The sequence below is a fragment of the Beta vulgaris genome, chromosome 4, assembly GCF_026745355.1.
Source record: "Beta vulgaris subsp. vulgaris cultivar EL10 chromosome 4, EL10.2, whole genome shotgun sequence".
Taxonomy (NCBI): Eukaryota; Viridiplantae; Streptophyta; class Magnoliopsida; order Caryophyllales; family Amaranthaceae; genus Beta; species Beta vulgaris.
The window spans coordinates 13904319-13915836 of NC_079205.1; the positions used below are offsets into that span (position 1 = coordinate 13904319).

Sequence of the window (11518 nt, forward strand, 5' to 3'; positions counted from 1 at the left end):
GTTATATTATGTTGCAAAGCTCAACACTATTTTTCGCAAAATAAATATTTGGGGAAAACAGCGATAAATAGAAAACCCAGCATTGTTAGCCTTCCCTTTCTTCTTCTCTCTCCTTTCTGTCTTTTGCTCGTCGTCAAAGATCTATCCAATTTCTGGTGATCAAGCTTTAATTTGGTGAGTTTTTCTCTAATTTGATCATCAATTCTTATCTGGGTTGCTTTTATTTTCCCCTAATTTTGACAAGAATTCCATTAATTTGAGTTTTGATCATCGAATTTATGTATATATTTTTTACTTTTTTCAGTTTATTATGTTATTGGGTTTATTATGTTAAGATTTATTTTTTCTGGGTTTTTAATTTTTTCATAAAAATTTGGTTTTAGCTATGAAATTAGGGTTACGGACTTCAATTTATAGCAATTTGGGGTACTAATTACCGTTCTTTCAAGATGGTTTTAGCCGTCTACATTTCGATTCTTTTGGGTTTTTTCAGTTTTTGATTATTTGCAATGTACCCAAATTTATGCGATGTTGTATGATTTAATTGCAGGTATTTAATCGACGCTGATTATAATTGCCCGCCAAAATTAAAGTTATAAACTTTAGTTTTTGATTTATTGATGATATCAAGGTAACAACTAGTCTCTATTTTACCGTTATAATTTGTTTATTAGCTTACATGCTAGGATATAAAATTCTTTACTACTCTGAAATTCCCCAACTCCCTTTTGGGTCTTTTATATTCTGCTGTGTGCTTAATTTTTCAGGTTAGATTCCTTGTATTCTTCATTTGGTTGGTATTTTCTGTAGAATCCGATGTTTAATTTTTCCTTCTATCGGATGTATATAAAAGAAAGTTCATGATGATAATAAGCAAAATTTATATGCCGTATTTGATCAAAAAGCAATATATAGAATGATGGAAAACTATACATAAATTATGTGGAGTTTTCTGGCAAATATGATGTGCAGCTTTAGTAGGGTATGGTGATAAATTGTGTTCTCTGCTGAAGATGCTTTTAACTTGGTGTGGCTCTATCATTGTTCTGATTGCTGCGTATTTCTGTAGTGGGGTTTATTTGCTACTATAGTTAAAATTGAAAATATTTTGGGTTTTCTTGGAGCCGAAGATATAGCGTAGTTTTCAATAGATAGTTTAGGGAACGTTTGGAACTTTATACGAGTCTTTTGAAGGATAATCAAGCTTATTCTCGAACTACTTAACTTGGGTAAAAGTATTTTGGAGAATTAAAGTTTCTTAGTTAATTAGTTTGGATTATCTATGCACCAGCAAGGTCCTTATTTTTATTTTCTCGATTCATGTAATACATAAAATGTTTGTTATTGGTTTGTGAGTTAAATTTTATTGAAACAATTATTTTTGGGTTTGTTTTGTTGATGGATTGTTTAAAATAGTACCTTATGTATTACAGTACAGCAGTATTGGTATAATGGTATGTGTTCTTACGTATGTAAGATCAAATTTATAAAAGCAGGCTAGGTAGGAAAAGAGGATTAAAATTTCTATTCTTATTGCATATCATATAGAGAACATAGGAGTAGCAAAGAATAAGAAGGGAGGTTTATTTTATGAGATTATTTTAGCTTGATGGCTTGACCCTTGGGGGACTTTTCTCTTTATTTTTAATCACGAGGACTATACGAACAAATTACCATTTGAGCGCTGTATAAAAGGACCTGACATCCTGAATACACATGAGTAGCATCACCGTCCAGGCGTCCAGGACCTAGCAATGTCCAAACATGTGAACTTTCTATAACTAAGCTTTCAGAACCAAAAATGATGCTTAACAGACCCAGTTCAATAAAACAATTGAGACCTATCTACTATAGTACTAACTACTAACAGCTAGATATAACATCAGTACATCACCTAAGATCTTGAGCATTTCCAGTCTTGGCAGTGATTGCACAGTTTGCCATGTGTTTCTGAGCTTTTTACTGTTTGCTACTCTGTGATTTAATCTTTCTGCATTAGCAATACATCAAATCCAGAAGCAGTAACAGCCAAAATGGTTCAACTACAAATTCACCAGGTCACCAAAAAGAAATTTAGGTAAACTAGTATATCAGATTAGCCAACATTAGGGTGCTTCCATATTAAAAAGAGTATAGGTCTGAACATCAGCATACCTTGTCAATTGGTCACCTCTAAGGCTCTATCTATAGAGACTTATTTCTTTAGCTAAAAGTGGCTCATTAGAATGCAGCAAGTTTTTTTTGTATCTATGAATAAAACTTCCTATGTGTTCTGCACCTTTAGCAACAGGATTACTTGTGCATTCACTATATGTCTGTCGAGTTAGAAGTGCTATTTTTCTTAAAAGAGGGGCTTTGAACTTGGTTGATAATGTGTGCTGTTGTTAGCAAATGAATATGCCATTTGACCTATGCTCTTGCTGTTAGGCTTGAGGGGAATGATTGGCTTTTTAATGGTTTTTGTGCATTTATGAGCCGCATTGTGTGCGTTTCACTAGATAATACATTATGTACATAGGTTGAGCATATTAACCTGCTACTTTCACAGTGGATTTTCCTTTTGCAACAGGTTTCAACCTAGAAAGCTTAATGCTTCCTCTCAGTTCTTTTAGTTCTTTTTTCTTAACATTTTCTCCCTGGAATGCTTTTCATTTTACACACAACACAAACACACAGACACACATAATGTGATTCTCTTGGTATTGTAACATTTAAAGCTTTAGCATGTCCTTACGGTGTCTTCATCCAGACAAGTTTTTCTTACGCTTTCTGGAGCCAGTTCTAGTGCTGGTATTTTATTTTTCTCATTGTTTAGAATCTTGGGATATATGCTCTTAGATGGGCAACACCTCGCTTATTAGTGCTGTAAGAATATATATAATATGCTGACTGAGGAATATGAAGTTTATGGTGTAATCATTTATCAACGCTGAAGTTTATGGTGTAATCATTTATCATCGCTAGTTCATCTGCATGTTTATGAATATTGGACTTAGACTTTCTAGGTTGGAATTTTTTATAAAAATGGCTGGCTTACCAAAGAGTGATGTTATTAGGTGCGTGTCATACGCAACTTGGAAACTTGTTGCTGCAGAATCGTTGGCCATTTTTCCCGATTCTTTTGGAGCTTTGAACCATTATTATTATTAACCCTGCATATTTTGTATCTTGATGGATATGCTTTGATTTGATGGAGCATCTTCTGCTGTGTTGGAGGCTTTCTTTACCTTTGTCGGAAATGTGCATAAGTAATTGTTGGATTTACGATTAATGATTAAGCTGATTGGTGTAATATTCTGTTTATTTAGTTGATGCTTGAGGTCCAAAATTTGACAGCATTTTTTGGTCTTGAACAGTTACAAGAACTATCATCTTCATATAGACCAAACATGAATGAAAGAGATATGTTGTGTAGCAGTCAGCGGGCACTTGATCTAGCAAATGGACAGCAGAGTCAGAATCATCTCCATCCTGAGCCCTGTATTCTTTTGGGAAGCACAGCGAGTTACCCCCGGTCACATATAAATCAAGTGTTACCTCCATCAGGGAATATGAACAGCTTTGATCTCCATTATTTACCCGATCATGTTGTTAGGCCAGCTTATTATGGAATGACACAGTATAACCAGCCTAACCATCCTGCTACAAACCAGCCTAATTTTTTTAATGTACACGTGGACCCTGCTTCTGGGGCTAGAGTGTTTCCTGTTCCACTTAACCATGGATTTGTGGATCATTTACCATCTTCAAGCAATCATGGAGTCAATATGGTTCCCTTTCATGAACATGGAAGGAGCAATTACTCAGCAGAAGGTGTTAGAGAGTTATGTAAGAGAAAAGGTACTGAGGGCATTCCAGGGAATGTTCAGCATTTTGGTGCTTCTGCGGGGCCTAGTAGCTCTTCAGCTGCTCCTATGGCTGGCTGTCATTTTGAGTCTGGAACTGCTTCTATGGAAACACCGCTTCCTTTGCCTGATTACAGAAGTAATGGCACTCCGCCAATGATGGAAGTATCAGGAGCAAGGCATAGATCTGGTGCTGTTGGGCTTCATATGGATTCTGGTATGGTGCAAAACTATAATAACCATTTACTCCAAGGAAATTATGGGGGTCAGTCTTTTCAGCCATCTGGTTGCACATGGTTGGATCAACACTCAATCGGCAATACTGGGGGTTTGCCTTGGAGTGGACCACCCATGTTGCCCTACTATCAAGGTAATATCTTCATGACTGAAGTTGTCTCTTTCGTTATAAGACACATGTACATACAGCTCACAGCGAATGGAGAGGAGTGAGGAGGAGAGAGATACACACACAAAGAGTGTAGGGAGCACAAACAAAGAGCATAGGACACACACACATGTACTAATATTGATTCTTTTTCCAGTCATACTTGATAATTCATAAACTGTTACATAATTTATCTTATATTTGACTGTTCAGAAAGTGTGAATTTGAGCTGTTGCTGATATGGTTTGTGAAGTTAAAATGTGGTGCTAATGGCTAACCAGACTTTTTGTTTCGTGATTCATCCAGGGGGAAGCTTTTATGGAGGTTCATCTGAGCTGGGAAATGTCAGTCTACCTGGATACCCTGAGAGATCTAGTAACCATGGTTCTGCAAATTTCTTGCACTCGTCACCTGTTGCTCAACAACACCACAATCTTCATCCACCACAGAATATTCAAGGTGTGAGAGGGTATAGTGTTGCTGGTTATCCTCCTTTTCTGGCAGTTCCAAGTAGAGTTCCACCAAATGATGGTATGCAGCATGATGTTTTATCTATACCCCAAGAAAACGCAGAACAACCAAACCGACCAACAGGAATAAGAATTTATCGCTCTCAAGGAAGAAGCCTTGTGCCTGATGTAGCTTCTAGACGTCGTGATCTTCCTCGTTTAAGGACCTTGCAGGCAGATGTATGTCCACTCTCTGAACCTTTACTCCAATATTGCTCTGGGAATGAATAAGTGAGGCATAATGACAGAACCTGGGTCATAACTTATTGATTACAGCTGTTTAAGTACTACTTATACTTCATGAAACCCAATTTAGGTATCTGCTTTTATTTAGAATCTTACAAGTCTGCTTTTACTCTTTAAAATTTTATTTCTTAATTACTCTGGGTATGAAATGAGGTAAAATGACATCATCTGGATAATGAGTTGGTATTGATAGCTGATTAACTACTGCTTATATACTTCATATATATAACTTTACCTCTAATGTTAAAATTTCGTCTCATTGTTTGTAGAGAGTTGCGCTTCTGGAATTCCCTAACTTTTACGAAGTTGACTACGATGTCGAAAACTTCATTGATCATCATAGGGATATGCGTTTGGACATTGACGACATGTCTTATGAGGTGAGTTTATAAATGTAATGTTGACTCTGTACCTTCTTTTGCAGATAATATGTACTGTGGTCTGTGACGTGTATTTGTTCTTTTTATGTACTCTGTTGTTGGTGATATATGATATTTGCTTTCTTTCATTCTAGGAGCTTCTTGCTTTGAGTGAACGGATTGGGACAGTAAGCACTGGGCTTTCTGAAGGAGACATCAGATGTCATCTCAAAACCCGGCGATACAGTTCTACTGCAGCAACTATCAATCTAGAGGAGTTGCCATCTGTTGAGCAAAACAACGATTCATGTATTATCTGCCAGGTAAAAATCACCATGGTGCTTCCATAGCTTTTGCCTTTTTATCTTCTTTTTCTCCGGTTCTTAAGCCTGTTATAAAAATTCAATTGAAACTTTAGCGTGGTAATTGAGAACAAGCTTCTAATAATAAGATGGGATTTGGCATTACAGGATGAGTATGAGAATAATGATAAACTGGGAACTCTAGCTTGTGGACATGAATACCATGTAGATTGCTTAAAGAAGTGGCTGCTCTTGAAGAACGTATGTCCAATTTGTAAATCGGCTGCCTTGGCTGTTGAAGGAAAGGACTGAATGATGGGTAGAGTTGGTACTCTGATGGAGATCAAAAAGCTTCTCCTGTTTATCTATTTGCTTCAACTATATAGAACTTATATTGTACTGGTACATATATACTTTTGCAGATGAACTTGTATAAAAACCATTTATTCAGCGCACCAACTTATCCGCAGTGCTCTTTACCTGGAATGTCCCAAACTGTACAGCCATTTGTAAGCTCTGGTCCTGTAGTTGGGTCTCTTAATCTAGTATTTTTGTGAATAATCAAGCATAGTTACTTTGTTCTTGTATGTACGTAAGTGGTTATTCATTTATTACTTGCTCCCTATTTCATGATGCCTCTTTTCCGTAGCCAGCTCTACATTGTGTGGTGAGCTAATAGGAAAATTTGACTTTAATTGTCTCAATTATGAGTTGTCGGAGATAAATAAATTCCAAGAGAGGTGTCTTTGGAGTAGGCTCCTATTGCTTGAAAAATAAGTAAAACCACCGTTTATAAGGGGTAGATGGCTCGGCCTAACAATGAGCCATTTCAAAATAATCCCAATGATGGATGTGTTCTTTCTAAAATACTATGTTGCGATTTGCGAATGGTCAGACCAGTAAAATTTTACCAACTTTTTTTCTTTCCTCCCACATTATTCTTCATAGCCCCACTAACCCTTCTTTTATTTCTTTATCTCTGCTTTAAGAGTAAAATTTTACCTTGCTTTTATGAGGAAACAGAAAATTCAGGGATTCACAAACCTTAGGATGGGGAGAATGACTATATCTGAGTATTATAATAAGTTTATAGCATTGTCGAGGTTTGCACATGAGATAGTAGCCACTAAAGAGCTAAATTAATGCTCGAAAATTTGAGCAAGGTTTGATTGAGGAAATCAAACTGGGGTTAGGAGGTGAAACTTTTGCATCCCTAGATGTGGTGTATGAAAGAGTCACCCATATTTATGGTCTTCAGTCGAGGCGTGATAAGAAGAATGTAGTAGCGGGTGAAAAGAGAAAGGATTTCAATGCCGGAGAAAATCAGGGGAATTTTAAGAAGAATAGAAATGGGAATAGGAATTTCGAAGGGAAAAATGGTCAGAGTTATAACAATAAGGGTCAGTCTAAAAGGGTTTACCACTGTAAGAAGTGCAGCAAGAACCACCCTGGTAGAGACTGTAAGGAAGACCTAGTAACCTATAACTACTACCAAAAGAAGGGCAATAGGGAGTATGAGTGCTTCCCCAAGTAGAAGAAAGAGCAAAATGGTAATGGGAGTGGTAATAAGGGAAGGTACGGGTTCAACCAGTCAGGAAATCAAGGTTGGAAGCCTATAGGATCACAGAACAACCAAGGAAGCTACAGTAAGCCTGCTAGTGAGAGCAAAAACAACCAAAATAAGGCTCCGAGTAAACTGTTCGTGATGAGTCGCAATGAAGCTCAACGATCTGCCGACGTAGTTTCTGGTACCTTCTCTATTAACTCCGTTCTTGTTAAAGGGTTATTTGATTCTGAGGCGACTTATTCGTTTATTTGGTCGTCCGTCATTAAAGTCTGGGTTGGTAAATTTTGAGGTAATTTACTTGCATATAGTATACCTAGTGGAGAGGTCATAAGCTATACCAAATTGTTCAAAGATTTGTCTTTGAAGATAGGAGACATCTATTTCCTTTGGACTTGATAGAGTTTAACCTGAAAGACCTAGATGTCATTTTTGGGATGAATTGGTTAGGTTTTTACAAGGCCAAAATAGACTGTGAAACCCTTTGGAGAAGTTAACTTTGTATCGACGTTTTGGGAAGCCTAAGAACTTTGGGTTCATTTCTGCAATGCAAGTGAAGAAGCTGATGAAGAACGGATGTGAGTTGTTCTTCTGTAGTGTGCAAGATCTAAGTAAAGAGGTTGGACTGAAAATTGAGGATATACCGATTGTGAACGAGTTTATGGATGTGTTTCCAAGCGAGATTTTTGGTATGCTGCATGCAAGAGCTGTTGAGTTCACCATAGACTTAGTTCCTGGCACTGCACGTATTTCTAAGGCACCATATAGAATGACATCTCCTGATAAAAGTAAGTTGAACACGCAGTTGCAAGAGATGCTGGATAAGGATTATATTCGGCCTAGTGCGTCACCTTGGGGAGCTCCTGTGTTGTTTGTGAAGAAGAAGATGGGAGTATGATTTCTTTTTGTTCAACGCCTCGTTAATTTCGAACCCACGTGGGTGAAATCCTGGATACACCACTGCCCCTTGATAGAGACATATAGTTGGACTTTTACTCGTTTGCTTATGCTATTTGCTTTAAACTTATCTGTCCTAAATTTGTTAAATCCTGAATTCGACACTGATTGGGATGTTAATACTTCTAGGCCCTAGCTGGCTAGCTGTATTAACCTACAAAGTTCACAGTCAAGAACAGTTTAGGTGTACAAGTTCCTATATCAACTTCTGAAACTCTGGTTCAGTATATATATTAATCTGCGTCCCATCATAAAATTCTTGATTCACCATTGATACAGGGAATCCTCAAATCAGGGTTTTGGTGTATATCTAGATGATATTGAGATTACTTTAGGACTTTAAAATATGTTTTCCCCTCCCAATTATGATTCCAATAGAAAATTTGAATAGTAGTTTGTAGAATATAGTAGGTTTTTTCAGAGTGCATGTTGTGTGTTCTATAGTTGTCTTCAAAGATAGGGGTCAGAGATTGTTAAATGGCCATATGAAACTTGGTTTTTTATGTTTTCTTGATCTCAATACCTCTGTTTATATCTCATTATTCGCAGTTATGGATTATGTGGCAGGAATCGCATGAGACATTGTAGGAGCTTCCGAGATTTTAATAAAATATAAAAAGAAGTATGAGCTGAGTCACCTCAGCTGAGCTTCAAGGAATATCCCGACCTTATCTCTTAAGTTCCATCCTTGCTAACACCTTTATTGAGATGTGTCACATGATGGGAGCAACAGGGTATTATGTCATACACAGGCCCGTTTATGAGATTTTTTGGAGGCTTACGGGAAAACTTATATATTAAGGCCCTAATTAGGTCCAAGTTTTTTGAATATTTGATTTTTGGTCAAGACCAAAAAAAAAAAAAAAAAATTTGCTCCGCATTTTTTTAAATTTTGATTTTTTGTCCAAATCACGAATAAGTTTCTTTTTCGGCTTTTACATAATTTTTATAGAAAAATTAATTTTACAATTTTTTTATGTATATTTTTATGGATATTATATCAAATAATTATTTTTATATTATTAATAGTTATATTTTTTTATATATGAGGTGACAGAGAGATAGAGATTTCGTGTAGAAGATGAAGGTAGTGACGGACCCATCTAAATATACGGGTACCAAATTGTTGTCAGAGATTTTGAGCTTGTTGGAGTAAGCAAGCTCCCTTATGGAGTGAAATTTGCTTTGGATGTTGATCATTAAATCTATTGGAAAGTATCCAAATCAAAATTCATCAACTTTATGAAATCTAACTCGTTTACAGTTGCAAAGCTATGTCAATATAATATAATATAATATAATATAATACTCCCTCCGTTTCCTAAAGATCTTCCCTCTTTCCGTTTAAGGGTGTTTCCAAAAGATCTTCCCTCTTTTGCTTTATTCCTTATTTGGCAAAACATATTTCCCTATTTATCATCTCATGTCACTATCATATGGTCCACCATTACATTATTAATTCAATTTTACTCCCTTTCTCTCCCCTACTTTAACCCCTTTTATTTGTTTATTTATCTTAACCCCTTTCTCTCTCCTACTTTACTCACACCATGCCTCACACAACTTGATTTTCCTTGGTATCTGTAGGAACAGTAAATGGGAAGATCTTTAGGAAACGGAGGGAGTATAATATAATATAATATAATATAATATAATATAATATAATATAATATAATATAATATAATATAATATAATAAATATAATATAATATAATATAATATAAATATAATATATATAATAATATAATATAATATAATATAATATAATATAATATAATATAATATAATATAATATATATATATATAATATAATATAAATAATAAATATAATATAATATAATATAATATAATATAATATAATATAATATAATATAATATAATATAATATAATATAATATAATACTACCTCTGTTTTTATTTAGTTGCAACGTTTTGACTTTCACGCTTGGCAATGTACAATTTCAAATCGTTTTATCTCTAATTGTATGTAAGTAAAAATTATAAAAATTTGATATTATGAAAGCTTACATCGAAACGAATCAAACAAGACCCCACATGACTATATTTTGTTTAACATATAAATCAATAAATATGGTCAAATAAGATAACATGAATAGTGCAATTTGTCAAACGTTGCAACTAAAAGAGAACGGGGGTAGTATAATATAATATAATATAATATAATATAATATAATATAATATAATATAATATAATATAATATAATATAATATAATATAATATAATATAATATAATATAATATAATTCATAATAATATAATATAATATAATATAATATAATATAATATAATATATAATAAATATAATATAATATAATATAATATAATATAAATAAATATAATATAATATAATATAATATATAAATATAATATAATATATAATAATAATATAATATATATAATATAATATAATATTAATATAATTTAATATAATATAATATAATATAATATAATATAATATAATATAATATAATATAATATAAAATACTATATAATAATATAATCGATTTCTAACAGCTGCTATTCCGACATTAGCTTTATGTTTGCTGATGACTTGTCGTTGGGCTTGTAATATAATATAATGTAATGTAATGTAATGTAATATGATATAATTGATGATAATAATAGATTTTAATAATATAATATATTTTCGTCTTTTTGCGTAATAATGATGGCAGACTTCGTTTCTTTAGGAAACATTATGCACTTTCAAATGATTATGTTAATAGGCCAGAGATGCCTATGGATGATAATAATATGTTTTATGACTTAGATGGTTGCAAAGGATAATCTAGTTAAAATTGTGTGACTTTATGGTGGATTGCTTTTTAGTTAGAACTTTTACTTATTTTATGTTTATGATGATTTTATATGTGGAACTTATTGTTATTATCGTATTTTACATGAAACTTATTGTGGAACTTTTAGTTATTATCGGATTTTATATGTTTGTCTAAATCGAATTATGCCTATGTAGAATGGATGAAGATTTGGTGCAACGAAGTTTGACGCGTATAGCATTGCATGAGTTAAGGAGATTGACAACCCAAGTTGAACAGATGCCTTTGCATTCGGGGGGAGAATGGTGGCATCATTTTATACATAGGATCTTGATTGTTGACAGGCCATCGTAACTTGTGCAAAGAACAACTTCGGCTAAGTAGAGAAATATTTGTAAGTCTTGCTAATATGCTTAGAGCACAAAAATTTCTAGTAGATGGTAGATAATGATAATAATAATAATAAAAAAAAAATAGTGACAGTGACAGTGACAGTGACAGTGACAGTGACAGTGACAGTGACAGTGACAGTGACAGTGATAGTGACAGTGAC

At 34.0% G+C, this 11518-nt stretch overlaps 1 protein-coding gene across 1 annotated transcript; it reads left to right on the plus strand.

Annotated features, from left to right (window-relative positions):
• On the plus strand, positions 1–6233 carry LOC104891445 (probable E3 ubiquitin-protein ligase ZFP1). The gene is made up of 7 exons (XM_010677142.4): positions 1–174; positions 551–631; positions 3357–4215; positions 4537–4919; positions 5255–5365; positions 5500–5667; positions 5815–6233. Exons 3-7 carry the CDS (start codon positions 3390–3392, stop codon positions 5956–5958), a joined length of 1632 nt encoding a protein of 543 aa, XP_010675444.2. The 5' UTR covers positions 1–174; positions 551–631; positions 3357–3389; the 3' UTR covers positions 5959–6233.
• Positions 6234–11518: the final 5285 nt, after the last annotated feature.

Excerpts from the sequence above, each read along its gene's own strand:
- LOC104891445 (XM_010677142.4), top strand. The coding sequence starts at position 3,390 with ATGAATGAAAGAGATATGTTGTGTAGCAGTCAGCGGGCACTTGATCTA. Across the intron at positions 4,216-4,536 it reads CATGTTGCCCTACTATCAAG|GGGGAAGCTTTTATGGAGGT; the intron begins GTAATATCTTCA and ends TGATTCATCCAG. Across the intron at positions 4,920-5,254 it reads TAAGGACCTTGCAGGCAGAT|AGAGTTGCGCTTCTGGAATT; the intron begins GTATGTCCACTC and ends CATTGTTTGTAG.